The 27,852-nt window shown below is 34.3% G+C and overlaps 1 protein-coding gene across 3 annotated transcripts in view; it reads left to right on the top strand.

Annotated features, from left to right (window-relative positions):
* Nucleotides 1–27,852, top strand: part of LOC128981886 (FAST kinase domain-containing protein 1, mitochondrial-like) — a 37,621-nt gene that overhangs the window by 2,107 nt on the left and 7,662 nt on the right. For 2 of the 3 annotated variants that reach the window (XR_008489517.1, XM_054400865.1), the window contains exons 2-13: nt 2,707–3,912; nt 4,551–4,837; nt 6,047–6,205; nt 8,129–8,292; nt 9,081–9,378; nt 12,118–12,269; nt 12,648–12,890; nt 14,727–14,877; nt 21,871–21,994; nt 23,133–23,255; nt 24,322–24,388; nt 27,169–27,373. Coding sequence is in view for 2 of the 3 variants with exons in the window: in XM_054400865.1 (XP_054256840.1) it covers nt 3,132–3,912; nt 4,551–4,837; nt 6,047–6,205; nt 8,129–8,292; nt 9,081–9,378; nt 12,118–12,269; nt 12,648–12,890; nt 14,727–14,877; nt 21,871–21,994; nt 23,133–23,255; nt 24,322–24,388; nt 27,169–27,370 (2,751 nt within the window). In the remaining variant the exon portion in view is untranslated. Of the gene's footprint in view, nt 1–2,706; nt 3,913–4,550; nt 4,838–6,046; nt 6,206–8,128; nt 8,293–9,080; nt 9,379–12,117; nt 12,270–12,647; nt 12,891–14,726; nt 14,878–21,870; nt 21,995–22,058; nt 22,180–23,132; nt 23,256–24,321; nt 24,389–27,168; nt 27,374–27,852 lie in introns of those variants that run through there. The other variant, XM_054400866.1, reaches the window with a different exon arrangement.

Genomic DNA, 27,852 nt, shown 5'->3' on the forward strand with positions numbered 1-27,852 from the left:
TATTGGTGTGATCCAAAGTCCCCGTGCGATCGCTAGTGTTCACTTGGTAATAGGCCTACATTATTTGTATTACCAAGTATGGGGTGTTTTCATCTCCCCACGTGAGTGTTTACGTTTTTCGTAAAAAGTGCAAGTTGCTGTATAAGGTTTTTTTTCTTTTTGCAAATGACTCTAAAAGTAATTAAGGGAAGTTGTTTATTTACATTTATTTCAATAATAAACAAGTGTTTTTGACATGCCGGTTTAAATAAATTTGTTTGCACAAAACTTGTTTGTATTATGATTTTCCCCCCAAAAAACCCTATTTTTTAGTTGTAAATTTTAGTGCAAAATGATAGCTTTTAAACCATTCCACAGACATAATATAATCTTTTAAAAATGTTATATTATCCGGGTAGTACATATGCTAGTTATTCAATATCAAACAATTTAATGACAAAATACACATTTTTTTAATACAAAAATGGTTTATATGCAAAACTTGACCAAATACACCACAAATTGCAGTTGGTAAAAGAAATATATTTTTTTACGTTGTATAATTTAAAATAAATAACTCTTTCATATTGGAACAGTAATAAACTTAAATAATGGCAAAAAATGTTATTTACCAATTATTAGTGCTAATAAAATTTATAACAAATATATAATAATGGGGTGTCAAAAACACCCATGAGTACATACGTTACTGAAACCCGTGCGAGTAGTTAAGGGGTAAAAGGTTTTGCAAGGACCAGTAACATTTGTCACCACTGAGCAGTCGTGATTTAATTTCAGTTCCTTCTGTAATATATTTAGTTCAATAATTATTCCTAGATATTTAAATTCTGTACATCGTTGGAAGGAGTAGGATTCTACTATTAGAGGAAGATTTCTTTGGGGTATATTTCGTCCTACTATTAGATGTACTTTGTTTTATTTTTGTTAATTGTTCTGCATATATTTCTTTTGCTTTCCTTGTGTGAGTTCCTGCTAAAACTTTTAAATCACTTTCATTTTCTGCCATGAGCGCAATTTCATCAGGATAAGCTAGAATTTTTATCTTTCTCCCTATCTCCAGCCCAGGTTTGAATTGGTGAACTTTTCTGATGAAATTTTGAATCCAAAATATCACGAAGGTAAGAGTGAGAGAAAATATCTACAATTTAAATATGTGCTTGTTCTTAATGCAGCCAGAATTTTCATTTGTAATAAAAAAACTTCAACGGCAGCATTCCTGCTTCAGCATAATGAATTAAGACCGGTAATTTGCCTTGCAGTTGTGAAAGAGAAACTACCGTTCCTAATCTAGAATGTCTATATATTTAGCTAGGTTCCTAAGTTAATCAGCTGACACAGAAAGCAGATAAAAAACTCAAAATGAAAAAAAAACTTTTGATTATCGATTTGTTTACCTTGAAAACATCAATTTTGATGTCCTGAAAAAACATCAATGTTTTCGCGACGATTTTATCAGTACATTGATGGTCAATACCGATGTTACCTTGATATATATCGATGGTCGTTATCAATATCGATGGTGAACATTGATGTTTTCCTATCGATGCTCATCCCTAATTGGTAGCTGAGTGGTTAAAGTGCTCGCCTGACAACCAAAGTTTTGCTGGTTTGATCCTGAGAAAAGTCAGTAGCTTGTTGATGGTTCGAAACTGGACCCAAATGTCCCTGATCGTTGTGCTCTAAATAAATAATTCTGACTGATAAAACAACTTATTTTAACCAGTAACGAAGCTACACAGATCATCTAATACCATTCAACACTCATCATCCTTCATTCATATTTTGGGTTAAAATACGCACCTAGGTGGCGTCTACTAGAATAAATACTCTACTAGCAGAGTACCCGTCCTTCGTACGGGGTTGGCAAGTAAGTATGAATGCAGTTCTTTGCGTTTGCATTGTGAGAAGGACATGGTTTGAGAAAATTTGCTTCCTCAAATTTTTACGGTATGCTATAGTATTACACATCTACCATAGCCATAATGTTCTACCACTTCACCTACACAATAGAAAAAGATAGATTATTGAAAATTCGCAAAATATTACAAATTATTCATGAAATTAAAAACATAAACATAACTGTAAACAATCCTACTTTGACAGTTCTCATTGCGTATCACAGTTTTATGTTGCTGAAAAATGTAATAGTGCTGCACCCTGTGGGTAAATCTTATAAATGTGTAATGCTTTTGCATATCATAGAACCAACTCTTTTAGTTGAAACAGCTGGCTAATTTTTTTGATTCCCTTTAAATATGAAAACTCATAAGGATAACATTGGGAACTGCAGAGCCACTGGGGCAGAACCCGAAAGTATTTTTGAGATAAGAATATGCCTATATGTTAATCGGGAATGTGAGCTATCATCATGCCAAATTTTAGCCCAATCCGTCCAGTATTTTTCGTGTTTACTTGTCACAAACATACACATCCATACATTTAAACTTTCTCATTTATAATATTAGTAGGATTATGGTAGCAACTGTACCTAGTTAGACTATCTTCAGAGGATATAAAATACAAACAACAAAACAGCCGACTGTAAAAAAACCTTTCCTGTAAGCTGACATTAAATACCACCTGTCAATGATGATTATAGCCTATGAAAAAGAATGTTGGCTACTCTACTTACATTTAATCAACTTACACTTATATTGAATTAACCAATCTACCAGAGTGTAGTATAAAGTTTTTAATTTGTTTCAGGTGAAACACAAGAACTCAGGCACTGAATAACGACGTGGGAAACAAAATAAATATTAGGCTAATTTAAAAAATTTAGTTTTTCCGGCAACTATAATTAGTATGCTATTGGGGTTAAATAAAGACATTCAACTTAATTTAGACGATTCCCATAGCCTATTGTCATCCGGAAAGGGAATAAACACAATGATCAAAAGAACGTTTTAAATTGTTATACTTTCCAAATTTAAACAAAACTGGGTTCAAACTTTAGTAAATAGAAATTTATTTTTAAATGTTCTTTACTTTGGTTACTCTTTGTCAAATCATTCCTGTAATCAAATTTCTATCTGAAAGAATATCGATAACTAGTAAATATTGTGCAAATGTTGGCAATACAGATATGTCCTGATAAGTAAAACTAGTTTTTTTACCAACAGTTATTAATTATGAATCACAACTTAATGTGCAACAGAATTCTCTGCTGTTTTAGATTAAGATTTTATAACTTTTCTAAAACGCTTGCCACAAAATATGAAACCCACACTTTATCGCAGTTTAGTCCTACGACAAGCAATTTTCCCAAAAGATTTCACTGTTCACCTGAAAGGTTTAACGAGGAATCAATAGAAGAGACTGGGGAACCAGAAGACTTGCTTTCACCTCAAAAAAGTATCATCTTGGAGGACTACTCTGAACAGTTCCGCAACACACTTTATCCAGAGTCAGACGATCCGTTGATATCTCAGTTGAAATCCTGTGATTCAATAAAGGACCTTTTCTCCACTGTAAATAGACATAAAGGAACTTTGACTCCATCACACTACTGTCAAGTATTGCTAGTTTTGTACGATATACTTCATGTCAACAATTGTCTCACATTTGGGGCCATTGTGGCTAACCTACCTGAGAGTATAAAAAGTGAACTACCTGAACCTCTCTCTTCAGTTATCTTAAACATATTAGACGTCATAAAGGATAATGTAGACCGACTGAGTGCCGATGAACTTGTTTGTTGTTTATTGTACTCAAAAAGATTGGGCGTAGACATAAAACACCCATCAGTCCAAACTATTTTGACAAAAATTGACCACATGTTACTAAACCAAGATGCTGAATCGTTTTCAATATCTGCTTTATCAAGACTAACAGTTGTATTGGACAATCGAAATGAATTGTGGACGAAATTGTTTCTAATCAAAACATTACCACTTATTCATAGTCACTTTGGTAAGTACTGTACAATCTTAATTTTTAACTTAGTAAGTTAATACATTTTAACTAGTTAAAATTATACGTTAATATCCTAATTTCTCCAACTCTGCTTTTCAGTGCTTACAATTTATGTACTGGTAACACTAGTTATGGAGTGATTGATTAATATTTTAGTCTAAATGAGACATCTCAAAAAGAAAAATTAGTTTATCGATAAACCTTCTCCTAAGGGCTTGAATCTTAGTTAAAGAGTTTTATTTTATCACATTTAAATATTAAAATTTAATATTACATAATGTAACAGCTGATTAATATTTAATACGAACCAGCTGTTACATTTGTTTTCATTCATAGGCGTTTCTTTACTTTTTCTCCGAGTTTACCTTTTGATTCCTATAGATTTTCCATTAACATGAAGGCATAAATTTCCATTACAAAGTTATTAGTTTTGATTCTGACACCCAGCCGATTGCAAATGCACAAACCAGATCTTCATTGAAATGAACAATAATAAGTACAATTCAGCAAATTTGCCGTGTGGATTCTCTACTGGTGATTGCAGGGTAACATGGTTGCCACCCGTCCCGATTCTTTTGGGACAGTCCCAATTTCGGTCCCTTGTATATTAATATATTGTCACTGTTTTATTGCAGACAGATGTAGGAATGCTGATGAGTTTAAAGCACTCACAATCAGCATGCTGTCAACAGTGAGTTATCTGAGAGAAGAATTACTCATGGATTATGAAGCACTAACTGAAGAGTTTCTACGGAAAGGAATAATAACTAAAGAGAATCGGTCAGTGATTGTTAAAGCCATTATGCTGTTAAACCATGTATATTACCATCCTGCTGCTCGGCATATGACGTACAAACTTCTTCACATGCTACATGGCCAGTTTCATGAAATGTTTCTCCCCCATCTTTCAGAAATTCAAAAGGTACTTTTTGACAAGTTAACTGGTAATGTTTAGCTCAAATAACCATTTCCCCCAACCTGTCCTTATGTAACATTCATTTATCGGTTTTATAGTAGTTAAACACGTTCGCTGCAATGGACGTCCCGGAACGTCAGTGGGACCATGGCGCCAGGAGCTAGAAACGTTCCGGCACGTCACCGTTCATTGTTGTTAAATGTTTCCATGGATCAGCCTGCTCATCACGAGCGTCCTATATTTCTTTGCAGCTCGTGGGGACGTACTTTTATGACAATAGTTTCCCAAAATCACCACCAGGGTCGTTTGAACAGGGCTTTGTCCCACCTCTTTTCTGCTAGATAGCAACACTACTTTAGGAACTGCAACCTGGGTAGTGCTGCTATCTATCAGAACCGCTTAGTACTATGTCCAAAACCAGTTTTATTGCAGAACCTTGCTTTCCAGTATTAACTACTGTTGTTTTTACTGTAATTCAGCGGGGATGTTACGCAGCGAGCCCTAGTTTAGCTCCTGGCACAGTCGCGGCATCTAGCAGTTGGCAGCGAACGGGTTAAAACAATAATTATACAGTGAAAATGGTTATTGTGTTTGAACTGTTTTTAATTTCAAAATCTATCATTGAAATTAAATATTGTTTTATTATAGTTCCTAGTTCCAGAGCCTAGTCATGGCCCTACCAGAAAAACAGGCCATGCTGCAGGATCCATGACGTCACACTTGTGGATACATTCACTGCCATATCCCTTATGTTTTAGGTAAATAAGCTAGCTGTTTGTCAGATTTTTACGGTAAGATTTTAGTACAACTACCCACCACAGTGACTTAGTGTTGCGATGCAGCATGGCCTGTTCTTCTAGTGGGGCCTTGGCCTAGTTTGTGTTCTCTTGGTTAAAATTAGGAGTTTTATTGTTTTGTGGTTACAAATTATATTATATCAAACATTTATTTTTCAAGCAAACCTATAACCTATATCCACCTATACTAATCCAGTATAGTGTCTGAAATAAATTATGATGATATGAGTGTAAAAATTATGGATTAGATTGAAGTACTCTACGTAGATTGAAGTCATAGTACTGACTACCTACATTAAAAGTATTTTTCAGTATTTATTATATTTCTATTTGCAGTATTTGTTATCAAATAAATACTGCTCTTTCTGATTTGCCAGTTACGAATCATTAAGTTATTATTGACTAATTTTTTTTTAAGGTTCTACAGCAGCAAAAAGAACCGCATGACACCATTATGTTGTTAAATAATTTCAAGAAAAAGTCAACATTTTTACCAAAGCATGATGATGCAAATTTACATTTCTACCTACCTTTGTTGAATTTATCTACAGATGCCAAAGGATCTCAATTTATGAAGGTAAGCATTAGAAATACGTGGATGAAAATCTACATTCAAGATGAATTTTAAAACCTTAATAGGGGAGACTTCCGCAGAGAACCTACGATATAGTATCGGATGAATAGTGATATATATAGTTTTTTAATCCGGTTCGATAATAACATTGGAATGATTTAACCCTTTGCGGTCGAATGGCGAGTATAGGTCGCCGCCCGCCATTTTGCTGACTGCTCAAAAATGGCTACCTACAAGGACCAAAAAAATCAAAAAAGTTAATTTTTTTGGTCGAATGGCGAGTATAGGTTGCTGGGCGCAATTTTCCTGGCTGATTGAATGGCAAGCTAAATTCGCCAGAAAATGTGGAAAAAATTCGACCTCAAAAAGGGTTAAATAAATTTTAACATATGATTTTTAAATAAAAACAAAAACAATAACATTGACGAATCTTTTCATTTCTTATATCCCTTGTTTCCTATCAAATAGTTTATTCATCTTATTCCTTCCACCTTAAAATCGGTTTCATAAGAGAAAAGGCATATGGGGAAGCCAGGTCAGGCTTTATGAGGATTTGTGACTACGTCCTTTGAAGGTAGGTTGGATTAAGTAAGTTAAAGTGTAGGTTATATGCAATCGGTTTGTTTATTGATGTTACACCCATATTGTTTTTTTATCTTTTGGGATAGCATTTTTGAAATTGTCTCGTCATTTAATCAACAATTACAAAAGATAAAATCAATATGGGTGTAATATCAATAAATAACCCGATCGCCTATAACCTACACTTTACCTTCTTAATCTAACCTAACTTCAAAACACTTAATGCAGCCACGGATCCGCATAAACCCCGACCTGACTTCCCTACATGCCTAAATAAGATCATTCATTCATTGTTTCATTTTCAACTGAAGTAGATCCGTATCACTACTTCTTGTTCCTTGGTGTGGTGTGTGATTTGCCCCGCGTTAAGAAAGTAGTTCCATCTATTTCCGCACCTTGAAAAATGTTTTAAAGTTATTTTATTGTTTATTAGGATCGTGAAGATTTAGAAGAAAAAACCAGAAGTTCAAAAATACACATTATTAACTAGTAAACTTAAACAAACCAATTTGAAATTCGATAGTTACAATAGAAAAAAAAGATTATAATCGATATATCAAAACGAACATCGAAACAAACAAGTTTCGTTATTTATCGTTATTCATCTGATAATATAACGTAGGTTCTTTGCGGAAGTCTACCCCCTTAATATTCATCAAACTGTTTTTGGCTCGTGTAAATAGAGAATAGGGGGTAATGAAACATATTGAAAGTATGAAAAATAAATAGGCTGTAGGAGAAGAAATGTAAAAAAATGTTTTAGAGCGCAAAACAATTTTATAATTGTTAAATTGCAGTTAAATTTAGAATTTAAAACAGTTATAACAAGGATCAACAAAAAATCTGTTTAATTTTTTTTTTCACAATTTTATTTACAATCTGTTCATTTTTAGAACATTTAGCAAATACAATAACAACTTTTAATAAAACGTTAGTTAATCTCTGTCCATTGACAGAGCTAACTTAAAAATATTTCAATGAAAAAATAAATGTTTAATTGAGTTACTTTTTATACAATCTTAAATACCCAAATGAAACTTTGTTTTTGGTACAACTGGTGTGCCTAGCAAAAAATTGTCCATTGTCCGCAAATGAAGATATTTTGTGTTAAACTTAAAAACAAGGTTTTAGTTAAGTTACACACCCAACGATGGAGTGACCTTCAAAACTGCTGTAGTGCAGTATTACCACTGATTGTGAAGCCAGGAAGGACCAAATATATGTTTATGTAAAAATTCTCATTATGTGGGTAAACACAATTAAAACTTAAACATAACTAATATCCAATCAAACGTTTATGATTGTTATTGACTGTTGGTGTGATATCGCCAATTGTTTGTTCAGGAATTGATAGCGAAAAGCAACAATCTTGATATTCTACTGAACCTCCAAACCCACCTGACAACTGCAATGCCTGATGTTTGCAACATGTTCTGGTCTAAAGTGGCAGAGATGTTGGGGTCATCAACTCCATTAGACGTCTCAACACTCATAAGAATCCTCTTCAGGTAAATTAAAACTCTTCTTCGCTTTACAAACTCTTTATATCCTATCATGTGTCAACCTACAAATACTTCGGTGTTGTAATCTATCCTTTGTCAAACCTCATGATCTTATTCTAGCTGATCTACTTATGATTTTTTGTTGCATACATCTAAAAAAATTTTGTTATGGAAAATTAAGAAAAGAAAATTAAGATAGTTTTTGAGCATAAATCTATAAACTGTGTTTGGCTATTTCTATAAAGAATACAAGGGCTATCCAGGAAGTAAATTGTGTTTGTATCGACAATGGGTAGAGCTACAATGGCTGTTTAAAATATCTGCCATTAAAATCAAATAGTCGGCAAATCGAACACAAGAATTTCTGAAATCTTTCAATTGGGAGTTATTTCCTTATTCACCATACAGTCTGGACCTTGCAGTGAGTGACTACCACTTGTTTCCTTGAATAAAGAATTGGTTGGCGAAGAGTGTTTCAATAAGGATACACAGGAACAAGAAGTAACGAGTTGGTTGAAGAACAAGCAACGGCATTTTATGAGGATGGAATTGTCAAACTCATTCATCACTATAAGTTTGCAAATTGTAATGGCAACTTTAATGTAAACCATTATTTACGTGAAGCTTTTAACTTTGTTAAGTATACTTTGTTTACTTTTAATTCCAAAATGCAGTCTACTTTCTAGCTAGCCCTCATATTATGTGATATTAGTATCTAATAAATATTGTTTAAGACTGAGCGTTTTGTTCTTGTATGATTATCCATAATATTGTTGTTCATCTTTTTAACGTAGGTACTTGAACTTCTCCAATCGCATGGTGACGTACCACCACCGTCAGTTTGAGTCTGTGGCTCTACTATTGGCTGCTAGAGAGCTAGTGGATGGCACGACTGTGATGCAGCCTAAGAAGTTTGCGCTCCTTGCCTACTTTGTGTTGACAGTGGATACTGATAGTGGAGTGGCCAGTCTGTCTAACGATGTTTTGTCTCGTCTTCTTGTTGTCATTAGTCAGCTGGACATCCTCAGTTGTAAGTGGGTTTCCAAGGGCATTGGTGACCGACTTCGCAAGAGCAAGGACGTCCATTTGCTGGTAACTTTTTTTAACAATAATAGATTTACAATCTGTTAGCGAATTTACCATATATGGAAAAGCTATAAACGTTGGTCTCATGGTAAAACCTAGGGCCTAGGATAGCTTTACTTTTTCATTCTTATGACACCAGTGATTAAACGTACCATCCGTTCAAATTCATATAGATATAAATACTAGCAGAGTACCCGTCCTTCGTACGGGGTAGGCGTATAAGTATAAAATGCTTATCTCATGTAAAATAAGTAGACTGTTGTAGTTTTCTTGTTTATAGATATATTTTGATAAAATTTTGTAAATTTTTCAATTAATACCGGTGAAGCTATTAACTGTTTACTAAAAAACACACTTTATTATGTTCATTTTAGAAGCAAACCTTAGTAGGCTACTTGTTAAACCTAATGTTATAAAAAAAAGAATAAATCTGACAAGTTTAAGGAAATATTTTACTGAAAATGCGATCAAGGAATTGTAAAGGCCTATTTGTTTTTCACATTAATTTTTTTTTTCTCTCACAAAAGATATTTTTTTCTACGCCCGTGGCATTTTGTAACTTGTTGCATATCACGATGCTTTTAAAATTTATATAATTAGTTTTGATTAAATAGTTAGTATGTTTTAGTTTTTAGCGAATTTCCCATATAGGGAATAAGCTATTACCGTAGGTCTCATGGTAAGATCTGCACCCGGGACCGATTTAGTTTTTCGTTTTGAGGTCCCCAGAGGCCAAAAACACCATCCGTTCAAATTTATATATATATATATATATATTTATATATGTGTCCGTTAGCGCGATAACTCGAGCAAAAATGGTCCGATTTTGATGAAATTTGGTATAAACGTGTAAACCTACATTTATTTGAACGAGTTCGCGAACCAGCATGATTGGACTATGGGAACAGGGGTTTATGGGGGGTTTTATGGGGTAAAAGTGGGTTTTTATAATTTTTCACCCTGAAAACATAACATTTTGCAATTTCTTTCTAAACCATTTTGTAGAGCTCAAAAAAAAAAATAATTTAGTATATTGAAGCATTGTTGCATGCCTAACGGTTACGGAAAAATCGCAAAATAATGTAAATTTAAAATTACCATGTTATTCTTATGGAGAATAAATACAGTGTTTGTAGCTTGCTTGTGTATGGACATATATTAATGAAATTTTGAAATTTTGTTTACTTCATACTGAACTATTAATATCTCAATAAAAACCCCCTATTTTCTTCCCTGTAGCAGCAAACCTAAGTACTCATCTATACTTATTTAATACGCAAGCACGATTTTTGTGACAATTACTCCTCCGAAACTACTGAACCGATTGACACGTTTTTGTTGTCATTGGAAAGAGCGTAACTTGAAGTTGTGCAGGAAACTTTCTTTTTAGGTAAATAATTAGCGAGTGAGGCCCTAGGGCCCTTTAAAGTTTCGTATTCCTCCATAAGATTAACATGGGAAACAAACATTGTTTTGAAACTCCAGCTGTTGTCAGAAATTAAATATTAAATTATTCGTTTCCATGGAAGCATGAGAAAATTCACAATGTTTACATTTGCTTTGACATTTTATTGTAAACAACCAGAACTGTCGAATTTCTACTTCACAAATTCCGACAGCTGATCCAAAAAAATGTATTTTCCTTTGACCATGTAAAACAACTATTTTTTAATCTTAAACTTTTGGATAGATTATTTATTATAAATCTATTTCAATGATTATGAAACAGATTTTTCCCGTTGCGAAGCAAAAATTAATAGTGAGAAGAAGAGCATATGTAAAACAGTCAATGTGTAAATTATCTATGTTGTATTAAAAATGTGTTTAGTTTTGGATGTTGGTTTGTGTTGAATGATATCGGTTATTAGTTATTGCATTTTTATTCTAAGGATTTGGCATATGAGTAAGCCTATGATAAATAACACCATTTAAGAGTTCTGCCAGTTTTTGCCTAACTCTATCCTGTAGAGTTTAAAGTAGCCTACACCTTATTGTCTACATATTGGCTAAACAACTTAGGTACGGTACTTTATAAAAGCTGACAGCCTTTTTACGTTAACTTAATGTAAGCTTACCTTTTCCCGTACATGGGAAGATTGATTGTTAAAAATTAACCCTTTAAACTGGAATAGGACTGTCATGTAAATAGTGAGTATTTCCTTTAGTTAATAATCTTATAGTTGACTCTTTTAAAATCATCAGAAATTATGACTGTTATTAGTTTTTAAACAAGTTATTTGTTTATAAATAACTCCTGTACTTCTTTGCAATTGCTCGATTTCGAGCAACATGTACACTAGTTAATATTAATGATGTTTAAATAGGAAATAAATCTGACAATTTTAAGGGAACAATTTAGTGGAATTCCAGCTGTGTATATGGAAATTCGCTTAGTCTGCAGGTTTGCTGCGGCGGGGGTATTTGTTTTTATAGTAGTATAATTAGTTTTTATAACTAGTATTAAATACTATGGAATTTGAAGTTGTTCTCCAGGGATGAATACCATAAGTCTCTTATACAGGTTTCAATAAAATGTACAAATTCTGTGTAGTTTGTTTTACCCAGATCATTTTGAATTAAAACCATTAGCCAATCTAATTTGTTTATTTTCAAGTAAAAAAATGAAGTCTCGTGTTCAAAATGTGGACATATTGTGTTTAAAGATTATGAAGTTGACATCAGCCAAAAACTTCTAACATTCATAATGAAATTTGGAAAAAGGGTTAATGACAATAAATGTTTTAGTTACAGTTGGATACTGCCATGAACGAGCAAATCAAGGAACTATCGAAGACTATAAATCCTGGTTCTATAAAATACTATAACACAATTCTGAGGTCGTTTATTAGTAGAAAACAATCAGTAGAGAGTGATCTAATGCGGGATGCGATCAACAGGTAATGTGTAAACACTTTGAAAATTTTTTAATAGCTAAAATCGAGTAATTATCCTGACATATTAATGCGTAGTGTTTATTTTATTAATTTTTTTCTTATCTCCATGTTATTTATTATTTTTTTTTTTTGTAAGGATCCATCTAAACCCTCCCCTAAAGCTTGTTACTATCTTACGTTGAACTTTTGTTAAGTACCATCACTAATTTTTAGCACCATTTTATTATAATGTGATGGACTGCATTTGTGACAGAGATGCATAGAATTTAACTATATTGGCTTAACAATTACGTAAGTAATATAGTCTCATATAATTACACCAGATTATAGGCTACTAGGTATATTAATTTGTGCAGTTCTAAATATCAGCCTCTGTTGCAGATGGCGAATGCTGGACTGGAGTCGGTTGACGTCAAGATCCCTGCGTAACCTGGTATACAACCTTGATATTTCGAATGTTCTCATACCTCAAGTGGTTGAGCGGATGGTGGATTACTGTCTGAACAACGATGCTTACGTGACGGCAGGCACGGTGGGCAAGTTGTTGCATATGTGTTACCATCTGGGATACACACCAACACATGTGGACGCGTTGTGTGGCCTCAGTGCCGACCTGGCCACTAGGTAATATTTTTGAGATTGTGACATTACGTAAATTGTTGTCAAAAAGTTATAAGAAGTTCTTCAATTACTTTGTTTGATTTAATTTAAATCAAACGTGTGTTTAGTACGAGGTACGTTTGAAAAGTAAGTTCCGCTTTGAAATAAAAAATAACGAATACAGATATAGAAAAGAAATTAGTTTTAAAAAATCTACAACCCTTGCCCTATTTTTTGACATACCGGTAACTCACTTGATTTTTCAGGCACTTGTACAACTTTGAGTATACCTTCCTCATGGAATATTACCGCCTGTTTAGTTAACCATTTGGTAACACGTTCTTTCAGCTGTTCATTGCTGTTTAAACACTGACTGCCAAGAAAAGTCTTCACATGCGGAAAAAAATGAAAATCGTCCGGAGCAAGGTTGGAGGATGGTCAAACACGTCCTAGCCAAAGCCCCGAAGAAGTGTCTTCAACAAACTTTGTGGTGTGTGGTCACACACACACACACACACACATTGTCGTGAATGAAAGCCACTCCTTTTGTGAGCATTTTTCGGCGCTTATTCTGTATTGCGCGGCTTGAGCGTCTCGCAAAAAACATCTTTATTGATTGTTTGGCCTCGTGACTTTTGCCAGGGAAGTTGTGTGCATCCATTTTATTGAACGATTGGTTTCAGGGGTATCATAAGTAAAGCAACCCAATTTTTGTCTCCCGTGACTCTCTGCGATAAAATTTTATTGCTATCCTCGTCATAACAAGTCAAGAAATCAAGTGCACTGCCATCCAGCGGTTTTTGTACCGTTCAGAAAAAACTTTAAGCACCCAACTTGCACAAAGTTAAAGAAAATCCAGTTTTCCAGTTGTCGGTGAATGTCAATTGCTTTAACAAATCACCGATCATTTCAAAATCGGCTGGATTCTCAATTAATTCAGCCATTACAATCAAGTGCTACAAAGTGTACGACAACAATAACAAGTTAAAAAGGGCGCCATTTCCTTCTGGTAGACACAGATTAACTGCTGTGCATGCGCTGAACTGCGATCGCAGCGCTACTGCGAAGAATAGTGGAAAGGAAACGGAACTTACTTTCCAAACGTACCTCGTATTATAAACAATAAGTGGCTACTGCTTTTTCTGTGTTTGACCCAAAGAACGCAAAAACTACTGAACCATTTGAGCTAAAACTTAACTAGGGTCTACAGGCCAGACTTAATTTCTTTGGGTCAGTTACAAATTTTGCCCTTTGGATCTCAGAATGAAATAGTGTCTTAATTTATAAAAATATAAATGTAATATTACAATCTGTTTATACAATTTATTCTACATTATCTCCCTCAACTTTTAACATCTTCCATGGTCACAGCAAAGTTGAAAACCTCATCTGCAATCACAGTAAACCTGTTTCGCAGTGTGTGAAACACATAGAAGCTGAATGATTATATAACCGAGCTGAGCTTTCATTTGTGCAATCGCAGAAAGCAAAAATTTTGCCACGATTCAGGTTACTTTAATGAAAGTAACCTGAATCGTGGCAAAATTTTTGCTTTCTGCGATTGCACAAATGAAAGCTCAGCTCGGTTATATAATCATTCAGCTTCTATGTGTTTCACACACTGCGAAACAGGATTCCTTTGGTTCTTTTATATTCCAAATCCAAGTGAAGACTTTTGATGGTAATGGCTTTTCCATGTACTCCATAACTTGTATCTCAATAATCTTGCGCCTTAAGGTACCCGTATTATAAGTTATTAGTATCCTAAGAGGCTAGATGAATAATAAAACCATTGTTTATTATTATTTCTAAATAATGTATAATGTTTTCACCAAACTGTATACCGTATACTTGTTGCAGGGACGAGGTATCATTGAATGGATTGAGTATCCTGCAAGTAGCTCTAGCTCTAAGTTACTTCGACCGTCTACCAACCTCCCTCATTAAAATAATCTTCACAGTTGACTTCCTCGAAACATTGGATAATGAAATCAAACATTGCTTTGCCAAAGTAAGTTAGATTCCTCTCTGTATACTATTTTTGTTTAGTCATTGTTGTGGCTTGCCCCTGAACTAGTAAGACAAATATATATAGTGGTTTATTTACCTTTTCTTTCGTCCAAGTTCAAAGATAGTTGCATCATCTACAATCATGTTTTCGAAGCTAGTTGTGTCATGGTCACGTAGTTAGCAAGTCGAGAAGTGTCTTTTTGTAGTCGGTCCCTTGGACGTCGTCATCTTACACTAACACAAACATAAACACAAACGTACATTATTACAGTAAAAATAGAAAAATGGTTCTCGGATTCATGGGACGAAAGTGAAGGTGAATAAACCACTATTTTTGTTTGGATCTATTTGTAGAGAGAGACTTTTGAATGGTCGAACTAGTGATGTGTCAAAACCAAACCTTAAATTCAAAACCCTTTGAAAAAAATAAATTTGTTATTTTTGGGAATCGATACTAAACTGCCAAAATAACCACAACATCATTTAGCCTAGATTCCAGTGTTCTCCCATAGCCAGGTTTCATGTAGCCAGATTCTCTGTGTTCTTGAATAAATAGATATCTGAGAGCTGCAATGCAGTCTTACAACTCAGCATTCAAAAGTAACTCTAACATATCCTGTGCTACCACTATTTATTTTTCATCCAGTTTCACTAAAGATCTCCAGTTTTACTCAGTCGTTATTTTGTAAGATTCATACCAAAGAAACATATTCTGGCCTATGCAATTCAGTCATAGGTAGCGGACAATGAAATGAAATGTGTTTATTGTCTTGTGAATTTATACAAATTATTGACAATGTCCGAAAAACTGCTAAAACTAGCATAGTCAGTTAATGAATACAATATACAATATCTACAAGAATACTACACACAAGGAGACATGTTACAATACATACTTTAATATTACAACCAAATAATCTTATTGTTCAGAAAAATGCAAGGCATTTAGAATAATGAAAGTTATTAAACCCCATAACCAACTAAATCCAACAGTAATTTGGTAAATTTGCTAGCTCTACTTAAAAATTAATAAAAGGCATTTCAAAAAAATCTTTTAGAGAATAAAAAGGGTTGTTCAAAAGCCATTTGTAGAATTTAGATTTAAAAGTTTTATTAGGATATTTTGTTATTAAATGTATTAGCTTGTTGTATATTTTAAGTGAGATTACAATATGACTTTTAAGAGTTTTAGACAGTCTAAAAAAATCTATGGTAGCAACGTTTTTATTCCTTGTATTATGAACATGAGAATTTTGTTTGATAAGGTTGGGATTTTGTAGAATATATGATACAGAGTCAAATATATAAATGTTAATTACTGTTGGAATTTGTAGCTGAATGAACAGGGGTTTACAGTGTTCCTGTTGGGGTTCACAAGATATGATTCTAACTAACTTCTTTTGTAAGACTAAAATTTCCTCTATCCTACTGCAATTTCCGTAAAAGATAATATTGTATCTGAAAATGGATTGGAAATAAGGAAATAAGTAGGCTGTTTTAATATAATTTTGATCTATACAATGTATTAGTTTAGTTATAAGACAAATTACCCTTGAAAGCTTAGAACTTATGTAATCTATATGATCTCCCCAAGAAAGGGTCTTATCCAGATAAATACCAAGAAATTTAACATTGTCTACATAACCATCCAACATATTTAATTCACAGGGTCTAAGGCTAAAAACAATTTTTTGAGTTTTATCTTTGTTTAAGAGGAAGCCATTTGATTCAAACCAAATAGAAGCTTCATTGATTGAGTTTTGAGCTAACTCTTGAAGTTGTTTAAGATCGGGATTAATATTTAAAAACTAGAGAACCCGTGCGGCTCAATGAGCCGCATAGTATGAAACATAACTCCGAGGAAAACGTTATGCTTAAGTTCGAGTAATTCTAGTTACATCTTAGAGTTGTTTAAATACTTGTTTTAAATATCTCTATTTACATCGTCAAGGTTTACCTACATCATTTCTGCTCTCAGTTTTAACTGATAACTTCTAATGAATGCTAAACGATCTGCTTCAATTCGAGTTAACATGTTGCAACAAACTTTTTCCAGCATTGAGTATTGAAGAACACTGTTATTAGTAAGGATACTGATAACCTGTGTTGAGTAATTTAAGTTGGGTCATTTTAATTCTTTGATTTGATACATCCCCTTAATCAAACAAATTTTCTCCGTAGAGAATCCTGAAAAGTGGGGTTATATCTACCATTTCATGTGCTCCATTTTTACCGACAAACTCTGGGTTACCAACTGGACAGCCATAATCTGCTTTGAATAGGCTAAAGCAGCAACACTATTGAAAGTTGGTTAACACAGTTTAACGTGGTGTCTCTCAGTCACGGTATATGCCTCACATCAGAGCGTTCTCACGTTGTTTAGTGGAGTTTCTCTTAATACCTGAACAAAAGTTTTGGAAGTATGGATTCATTTGTCGAAATAGGTTGGATAACTCTTGTAGTTATAAGATTTGAATAGCAATTTTCATTTTCTTCTTTTGAATAGCGTATATTATTTGCCTCTCCTGAATCATTTATATAACCATAAACTTGACCATAACTACTCGTTGAATACATAAACACCAATTTCTCCACTTATGGTTGGTCTAATATTGCCACTATAACTCTCAATAGCAAATGAGTTTTTGAAACTTCTTATTTTTGACTTGAAATGTCTGGATTGTGTTTGTGAATTCAGTAATAAAACTTTGTATAAGTTTGTCCGAGGAACTTGCAACACAATCTAGAAGTAAACAATCCATTTACGTTTTTTCTCAATTGAAGTAGAGCGATAATAATGTCAATGCATTATTATAGTTTGTAGTATATATCTTATATATATATATATATATATATATATATATATATATATTTGTATCTGGATGAGTATCTGATAGACCATGCCTCTCTTTTTCTACTCCCCTCATACGCATAAGATATCTTATTACTAATTGTCTCCACATCCCGTTTTCAATATTTCTTCTTTGAACTTGATGCATTTTCTGTTCTTCCAACAAAACTGATTAACTGTTTAACTTGGTCTTAACCTACTGAATATTAAAAACATTAATATTTACTACCAAAAAGCTAATGAGTTTCTTTTTATAAACAGCTGTTTTTGTTTTTAAATTTGTTCTGTGTATTTCTTATAGGGAAACCCCGACCTTTGAGAGGGTGTCACGCCCTTAAGAGTTGGAATTTTAAAATTTTAAAACCTTATTGCAAAACTACATATTGAGACAAATCTTTTGACACCTTAAACATTGAAATTTGTCCACAAATAAGGGAGGAGTTGCATTAACAAAAAACGGCTTCACGTATTATATATATAGATGTTGTATCATCTGCATACAAATAAGTTTTACTGGTTATACATTCTGGGAGGTCGTTAATACAAATTAAAAATAATAGAGGACCTAGAACAGATCCCTGAGGCACGCCATATTTCATTTTTAATTCTTGGGACCATTCTCCATCAATATTGACTTTTGTGACGTGTTTTTCCGTTTTATTGTAAAATAGTCAACATATTAATTTAGGTTTTCGGATGGCTCAGTGGATGCCAGGATTCGTCATCGCAGATACAGTAGAACCCCTGATATCCGGCCTTGGTTTTTCCGGTCCTCTGTTTATCCGGCCACTTCCAGGAAGCCAATATCAAAATGTTTTTCTCAAAGCTTACAGACGTTTAGATGCAAGCACTAGTCTTTGCGACTTGTTTGAGCTAAACTATTTATCTGTTTGTTTCAATACATTTTACTGTGTCACTAAACTCAGTTGAACTAGGCCTAACCTCTAAAAAGTTGGGGGTTGGGAAATTAATCTTTGTATTTATTTCACAAAAAGGATAAGAAAGTTGAGTAGAATTGTATTTACTATTAAGGTCCTAAACATCTTCAAGGCTGATTTAATGTAACTTTTACCTCCATCGTTTAATAGTTTTTGTTACCTGAAATCTTAATTTCAGGTTTTTTTAACAACTTTAGCCTACAAATAATTTTTTTTATTTGTACAAACATGTTAATTCAAAAAATAATCCTAGAATAGACTTAAATGACACTTTTGACAGCATGTATTGATTAAACATTATTATAGGTATGAATCATTTTCATTTTTGTAGTAGGTTGGTTTATCCGGCCAAATCGCTATCCGGCCAGGGGCTTGGTCCCGTGGTGGCCAGATATGAGGGGTTCTACTGTACTAAAATAATTTTGAGTGACTCAGACAAGATACCTAATTTCGGTAATATCTCACTATCATCATTGTCACTGTTTTAGATTGCCAATTGAACTCTTCCAGGTTGCCTTATACAGCAACACACAAATACTGGAAGGGACGTGTTTAATTACAAAACGTTCGGTACACGAAATTTAGGTTCAGCTATGGGTGAATTTAGAATATTTATGGGATTGTCTATATCCCGTCGAAATACGAAAATACGTGGTCGATATTTGGCTAATTAGAGACCAATGCTTTTCATTAGGTAACAAAACGATTCTAAGTATTAAAGGACCTACTCATAAAACACTAAATACAAACGTTATTAACAAGAAAGCCCAGGTTGCTTCAGCAGCAACAAAACGATACTGGGATTTGACGAGGTAATTGTTACAAATATCGACGTTAAACGACCTACAACAAAATACACCCAGGTTGCCTCAGCGGCAACAAAACGATACTGGGATGGAACGAGTTAATAAAATGAAATATCGACGGTAAACAAAACAAAACAAAACGCACCCAGGTTGCTTCAGCAGCAACAAAACGATACTGGGAGGAAACGAGTTAATGAAACAATAAAATATCGACGTTAATTAACACACAATAAAATACACCCAGGTTGCCTCAGCGGCAACAAAACGATACTGGAATGTAACGATTTAATAGTTAATAATATCAACGTTAAACAACACACAACAAAACACAATACTCCCAGGTTGCTTCAGCAGCAACAAAGCGATACTGGGAGGAAACGAGTTAATACAATTAAATTATGGATGATAAACAACACAAAACAAAACGATAGTGGAATGTAACGATTTAATAGTTAATAATATCAACGTTAAACAACACACAATAAAATACTGGAATGTAACGATTTAATATTTAATAATATCAACGTTAAACAACACACCAAACAAAATACTCCCAGGTTGCTTCAGCAGCAACAAAACGATACTGGGAGGAAACGAGTTAATACAATTAAATTATGGATGATAAACAACACAAAAAACAAAACGATACTGGAATGTAACGATTTAATAGTTAATAATATCAACGTTAAACAACCCACAACAAAACAAAACACTCCCAGGTTGCTTCAGCAGCAACAAAACGAAACTGGGATGTAACGAGTTAATAAAATAAAATAACGACGTTAAACAAAACACAAAACAATATGAACCCAGGTTGTCTCAGCGGCAACAAAACGATACTGGGCTGGAACGAGTTAATATACTTGTGAAATTGATAATTAGTTATCGTATCGAAAATAATTTAATGTATTCCTAGGTTGCTTTAGCAGCAACACGACGTTACTAGGAATCGAAGCTTCGAATGGAAACGAAAGCAAAAGTTACACTCAATGCTAGTTAATTAGGCCTACCGTGAGATCAGAGATGGTTTATGGCTCCGTTATTAAGCCAGTCGAGGTTACCGTGCACGAGACGACTGCACGGTTCGGAGGTATTGCGTCGAATGAAACTACAAACCAACGCAGTGGCCCTCGTCCAGACAGTGGCCAGTGCGCAGGCGCGGATCCCCTACCTCTCCTGTCGTCCCTACTCTGGCGGTAAGGACAGAGTTTGGTTGTGTGTTAGAGAGAGAGCGCCGAGGAGAGAGAGAGAGCGCCGAGGAGAGAGAGAGAGCGCGAGTGTCTGGCACTACTGTACGTTCCTGATTTGACGTACCGACCGTCGGAAACGTAAAACTGTAACGGGTGTGGAATACATCGTTACACTTTTTGTATTCTATTGTTTAAGTATGATTTGAAAAAAGAAAGTGGAGATCCGTTGATACCATAAAAACTTAATTTCATTATTAGGTCATCATGGTCGACACAATCGAAAGCCCTACTCAGGTCGCAGAAAGTGGCCTGAGCAAGTGACTTCCTCTCAAAGACCATTAGTACCTCATTAATCAATTTATCTATTGTGTCTGATGTACACTTGCCCTTTCTAAATCCAAATTGTGATACACTTAAAAAGTTGTTTCTTTCAAAAAAAGAATTCAGCTGGTCAAAAACCATGATTTCAAACAATTTTGATACTACAGGAATGATTGATATTGGGCGATAACTTTCTGGAATATCTTTTTTACCTTTTTTAACAATGGGACAGACTCTGGTGACCATCATCTGTGATTCATCTGGAAAGACACCCTCAAGGAGACAGAGATTAAAGCAGTAAGATAGAGGTTCAGCTAGATTACCAATAATCTGTTTAAGCAAACTATTAGACATGAGATAAACATCATTACTGCTAGAGTTTTTTTATTTTTTTTGTGGCTTTTATTAGATCATTAGGTGTGATAAAATTCCAGAAAAAAGGTACAGGAGTAATGGAAGAATTATTAACTAAATCTTTTGAACTGTAAGCATTACTAACAATTTTCATTTTTATGTTTTCAATTGATTCAATGAAAAAGGTATTGAAAACATCAGGAGATATTTTGGGGTTTTTTGTATTGATTAAAGAATTGCTACTGGTTTTAATGATTTGCCAGGCAGTTTTACATTTTGTTATTACTTTTTTCTATGAGATTTGTGTTATATTCTATTTTGGCCTTCTTAATTGAATGCTTATATTGATTTTTAACCCATTATATGCTTGTTTTGTTTCATTTGAAACGCTTTGACTATTTTTTACTATTTTATCTACAATATTATGAATATGCTGTGCACTGCTGAAATATGGGGAAAATATTTATAGATTATGCAGGAGCATAAGATAATGATTCTTATTTCTTATAACTATCACAATATGTGTTGTGTTAGGACAGATACCCCCAGAGAGTAAGAAGGGCCCTGATGGAGCTCAACAGATCTGTGTGTCTAGACCAACCTGAAGCTGACGTCCCATGGTTCCATTCTAAATTCTGTGAGGAGCAAAAAGCGTTAGGTAATCTAGTTCAAGATTAATACAGTTAATTTTGCTTAGCACTTAATTTCTTTCCCTTTTTCAGGTACTCTCTAAGCCTGAAAAAATACATAGATTTTGTTGAACAACAATTTTGTAAACACCAAGTTTAACCCAAAAAGGATTTTACTGGCTGAGCCTGGGTACAGTCTCATGTTTCATGATGAGCGTTTTTCTATTGTTGCCTGGTAAGATCAAAACACAACGTGAGATATGATCTCAAGATGGTAATTAATGTCTTTATTGGAGATTAGAAAACCATAGCAGCTATGAAGCTCAAACTAGATAAATTAATTTTTACCTTATTACATTACATCTGTATATTCAAACGGTATTTTCAAAGTAAAAACTCTATATAAGCTTTTCTTTGGCAAATTTCCGCATTTATTATTCAACATTTTACTCTTCAAGAAGATTAATCCCTGAAGCAGTTGATACATCCTCTAGCAGTAACACGTACCTACCTTTTTGTCACAATGGCCAGTGAATGTCTTATACTTTAAGCACAGAGTATTATTTTGGGGTGAGGAATAATTTTAACAGCTCTGTCACTTTCTTAGATCAAAGACTTTCTTGCTTTTCCTAGCTGTCACGACTTAGATAGTGAAGTTGACACCTGTTTTTTTATATGTACCAGCTCCAGCTTTACTAAAATTTTTTAATAAAAAAAACAGTTGAATGAACCACGCAGAGAAGGTGCTACAGTGTAAAAATATATTTTATCCCCTTGTTTTGGTAATGTAATAGTAAAAGGGACATAAAATATGCTATGATAACAATAAGTTGTACTTTTAGTTTGACTTGGTTATAAAGTTGGGGTATTGATAAAAACCGGAATTTTCACCAGCACACTGTTCCCATAGCTCAATTCCACTATGTTATTTGTTTTTAATTAGTTAAAACTTTAACATTGGAATGGGAATGTCAAGTTATATCAATATACAAAATCCACGTTTTCACGTGGCCAGTAGAGCAGGCAGGTTATGGGGCAGGTTACTTGCCTCTAATGTATTTCGTTACCTGAGGCAAGTAAACTGGCTTTGTGTAAATATTGTCCACCGTCATTTCACCAAATCATATAATAAACCATCTGTCTGATTCACTTATCTTTGTTTCTCAGGTCAGCTCGAAGTAGTGCCCAAATCACTTCTGTTCACTGATGTGTACAGCACATTGCTGAAACTTGTGGGAGGCAGTCAATACATTGGCACCAGGACTTTCTCACCCTACGGCTATGTGTTAGGTAACTAACTATATGTTCTACTCATGTAATGAATCCATTCATCATTTGTGTCACAAGGTGACTGAATAATCATTTATTAACGATTAAATTTATTTGTGTGACATCAACATACTCATAAACCTATTTTTGTGCGACTTAAGTTTTTTTTTTTCATATTTAATATAATGATCAAGTTTAAACGAATAATGTTTGGACAAGAATCTTGGGATTCGGGAGATGACCACGTCAATAAATTGACAGAAATTCAGCTGATGTTTCGAAAGCGTTGCCTAAATCCATCTTCAGCTCAAACTTCAATTCAACTGCTATTCAACTACCTTGTCATATCCTAAAACCAACAGTCTACTTTGATCGTGGAAGCCTACCATTGAGATTAAAAAATTTTCACTTTAAAATAGGGATGGACGGGATTAAATTTTTAGTTTGGGACGGGACAGGACGGGATTTTTTCCTGGGCATAATAAGAGAGTCTTGAGTATTGCAGTTACCAAACAAGACAAACAAAATCAATTTTTATCATTTGTGGCACTGATCTATAAAAACAAAAAACGGGTAAAAATTTACAGGCATAGAAACTTGTGACTCGCGGTCGAAATGATTCGCAGTCACGGTGCGATCGTCAAAACGACTCGCGGTCACAGCGGTTTGACTCGGGGTCACAGTGGGATTGTCGAAATGACTTCGCCTCCTGCGTTTGGGAACTATTGTGAACATCTCTTGCGATAGCGGCGTCATCGTCACTCGCGAAGCGTCAAAATCGCCAACGATTGGATCAAATCCCGTCCCGAAAAATTCCTGAATCAAATGTAATCCCGTCCCAAATTTGGAAATACTAAACTAAAAAACTAAACTATAAATTTCAGGACTCGTCCTTCCCTAGTTTAAAATAAAGATTCTGTACTTAAACTGTAATTGTTACATATTTGTTCAGTATGTCACTCAATTATAACTACTCTCACATTTCATGTAAGACAAAACAGTGTTGTTGCACTAATAAGAGGCAATATTCATATGGTCATAGAATAGAATGATGACAAATTTGTGAATTATCTTTCTCTGGTTTCAGATATGCAAGTAAATTTAGATGCAGCATTACAACCAGTGCCTCTGAAAAGTGACGAAGGTGTTAACAAGTAAGTACTTCTTATTCTTTTGCTTTTCTAAAATAAATATGTTGGGGGCCACTTTAAACTTGTGTTTTTCCGTCTACATGTGTCTCGGATGTGTGCATTTACCTTATTAAACAAAGTACCTAAGGGGTTAACTAAACCTTAAGTCCATTATTTGTAATTTCACAAAAATTTCTGCCTTACTAGAGAAACAAATGTGAGTTTTTTTTACAAAAGATCTTTCTTAATAAAATCTTTAATTGATGAAATCCCTTTTTTGATTTTCTACTTTATCACAATATGATTGATTGACATTCATTATGTGCATGAAATCTCAACCGTTTTTTAACACAACATTACACTACCTACATAAACACGTTGACTGCTGTCGCTAGCACTTCAATGTGGCGCGCGCCGACAAAAGTCGGCACCAGACCAACAGAAATATATTGAGTCAGTGTGAGCTTAGCCTCAGACGGAGACGTTATAATCGTTGCCAGCCTGCCAGCTTAGAATGCGAGCTTTACTTTTGTGTAGGTTGGTACTAAAATTTCCCGTAAAATCCTGTCTGGCAATGCTTTTGTCCCGGTTTCGGGGATTTTTTCTCTTCAACCCACATTACAAAGACACTGGATACGGATCCGTGCAGTGCTGCTACCTTTGGGTGTTTCAGTGAACTACATCCACTCTCGGGGTAACACAGCACAGTCACCACTGCTCTTTTGTGATTCGTCAGACTGAAATATTTGAATGCCAATTGCGTTCGCTGATTCGGTTGCGTGCCGGGGCTTCGCCCGCCACTGGGGAGCGCCTGTACGTTGTTTTCAGCAGTCATCGTGTTAAGTTTTTTTATGTTTTTGGTAGTAATTCAACAGGGAAGTCTTTTGAGCATATTTGAACATATCGTTAAAATGTAGATGGCCATCAAAACAAGTATAATTTAAACCAAACAAGAGAAAGTAAACAATACAGAAACTTCTCAAATGTTCTAGTTGTACTATTAGTGTAATGGGGTGTCATTAGTTTTGGTAAATACAAGGATAGTCCAATCCTTCCAATCAATGTTTGTGATATAGGCTAAAGTGGCTGTTTGTAATAGTTTAAAGGTGATTATGAAAGACAAAATGCTCAAATGCTATTAGGCCCATATTTACTGAGTGAAGTCAACCAAAAATTATAGGTTAATGTGTTGTGTTGATCCATGTAAGAACGAATATCAGGAAGTAATTTTGTTTAATGTGTAATTAATGGAATTCTTGATGACTGTAACATAACATTTGTTGTAAATTGATTCATTGATTTAAGCCAAACATAATTTCTGATTGCAGGATTTTACACTCTGTATAAAATATTTGTAATGCTTGAAATAACATTTTATGAGATTATTTAGAGCAACAATTTGCTTACATTTAGACACAAATAAATCATAGCTTGAACAAACTATTTTGTAGGTAAACTGTAGAACATTTAAAATGGTCTCATTATAAAATTTATTTTCAAAATTAGTAGTAATCTAGGTTGTCATTTACAAATCTTACCTCAAGAACATTTTTTCTAAATTAAAATACAAAACTAAGATAAGGGACAAATTCTTAATGGCTTTTTTCGCCTATTCACTCTCTATGAATGGATTATAGTGCTGGGTCTTATTTTTTTTTTCGTAAAAAGTTCTTTAAACTGTTTATAGGATCGAACCAGCAGCCATTATTTCTAGGGTTGTGTTTTTATTGTATGTGGACCCTCGCGGATCACTCCAAAGAGGCCTTTCAATTCTGATTATGGTATCTGAAGCTTATAAAAGTTTAGAAATACAGCCTGGTTAGTATTGCTTCAATGTGTTGAACTCAACCATCTGTTTTCTACAATCGGATCTGTAAATACACCTAGGAGTACACCAGCTAACAAATTATTCCATTTTGATTTTAATAATAATATAAGGGGTCGGCGGGTCACACATTTTTAACTTAGAGCCGGGTAAAAAAATATCCCTAACATCTCTGGCCAAAATTGAGTTGGGTAAAAATCAGGGTGGGGAAAGGATTTATATGAGATGATAAAGTGTGCTTTCAAGTATTTGGAAGTTTACATTAAAAAAAAAATATCAATTGTTGGTTTGAAGGTTGCCTGCAATGTCAGTGAACCTTGTCCTCAGTCGTGACAAAATCGTATGAGTCAGTGAATTTGTGAACCTCTCTTTCACAGTGAAATTATGAACTTCTTCTATTATCGTGAAAACAACATAATCGTTCCTCCGATCATGTAAAATCATGAGCGTCTCTAGCAGTTTCTGTGAAATCCTAAACATTTTTTTCGGTCCGGGAATCTTCATCATTGTCTCACACAATTTCAAAGAAATCTTGCTTTTTGATCAGGTAATCTTCTCAGACGCTTTTGGCTATTGGGAGAATAAAATCTCAGCTCAAAAATCAAACATTTCAAATGGTGAAATTATTTTTTTCAAGTTTAACAAATAATGTTTGAGTCCGTAAGTGAGGCCCTTCCGGTCTGAAGCCCTTGGCATTCGCTCTGTCCGCCTTTAGAAAAATTCAGCCCTGATTTGGTTTGCTAGTCAAGTGTGTATTTATTTATCATTTGGTTATCTTACCTTATTGAAGGTTTTAGTTTTAATCCCAAAGGCTTTGTGGTTGGAAATCACCCAGTGCAACTAAGATCGGCTAAATATTATGGTATACACAAAACCGTTTCAAACTACAATAAAAACCTAAAAATACATGGGCGACAAAAAAAAACATTGACACATTAAAAAACACTCGCTAATTTAGTGTGTTTGTTCTCTGTTCCAGATTAGCCTTGCTGTTGTACCACGGAGACAGTTACACAGCGTTTGAGCAGCGACTGAAGGGCTTCCTACAGATGAAGCAGAGACATTTGGAGATCCTCGGCTACAGAGTCATCAGCCTGTCAGACTCTCTGTGGAACGCTATGTACATGACAGAACCCAAGGTCAAGCTGGAGTACCTGCATAGTCTCATTTGGCCTTCATGACAGGTAACTATAACACACCTTGGCTGCAGTTATGGCCCATGTCGGCCATGTCAATTCAAATATTTGATAAGAGGGTAGTTTTGTTGGCCCAAGCTGTTCAGACTGAGGGATATTTCTGAGAGTCAAAGAAGGGGAATGAGAAAGAGAGACTTGTTAGGTAAAATATAAAATATAACCTGATTGCCATTGTGGACACAAATTAATATGTAGTGAGCTTTGTAATTAAAGAGACGATAGTATAAAAATCCTATTATTGTCGTAGACTGAAATGTTAGATGTATGTGAAATGTTAGATTGAAATGTGAGTTTTTGATTCAAATTTACATTAGATTCCATATTTTTTATTTTGTGATCTTTGCTGTGGCTGGTCCTTTAATGAACCTTTTGCGCACTATTGAGACACGATAAGCCCCAGTAAGAAAACCATGTTGGGTTCAATTTTGAAAAATGTTGATCTAACAACATTGTTTTTAGTTTTCCCC

The sequence above is a fragment of the Macrosteles quadrilineatus genome, unplaced genomic scaffold, assembly GCF_028750875.1.
Source record: "Macrosteles quadrilineatus isolate MER2022 unplaced genomic scaffold, UCM_ALF_1.0 Scaffold_55__1_contigs__length_795759, whole genome shotgun sequence".
NCBI classification, from domain to species: Eukaryota; Metazoa; Arthropoda; class Insecta; order Hemiptera; family Cicadellidae; genus Macrosteles; species Macrosteles quadrilineatus.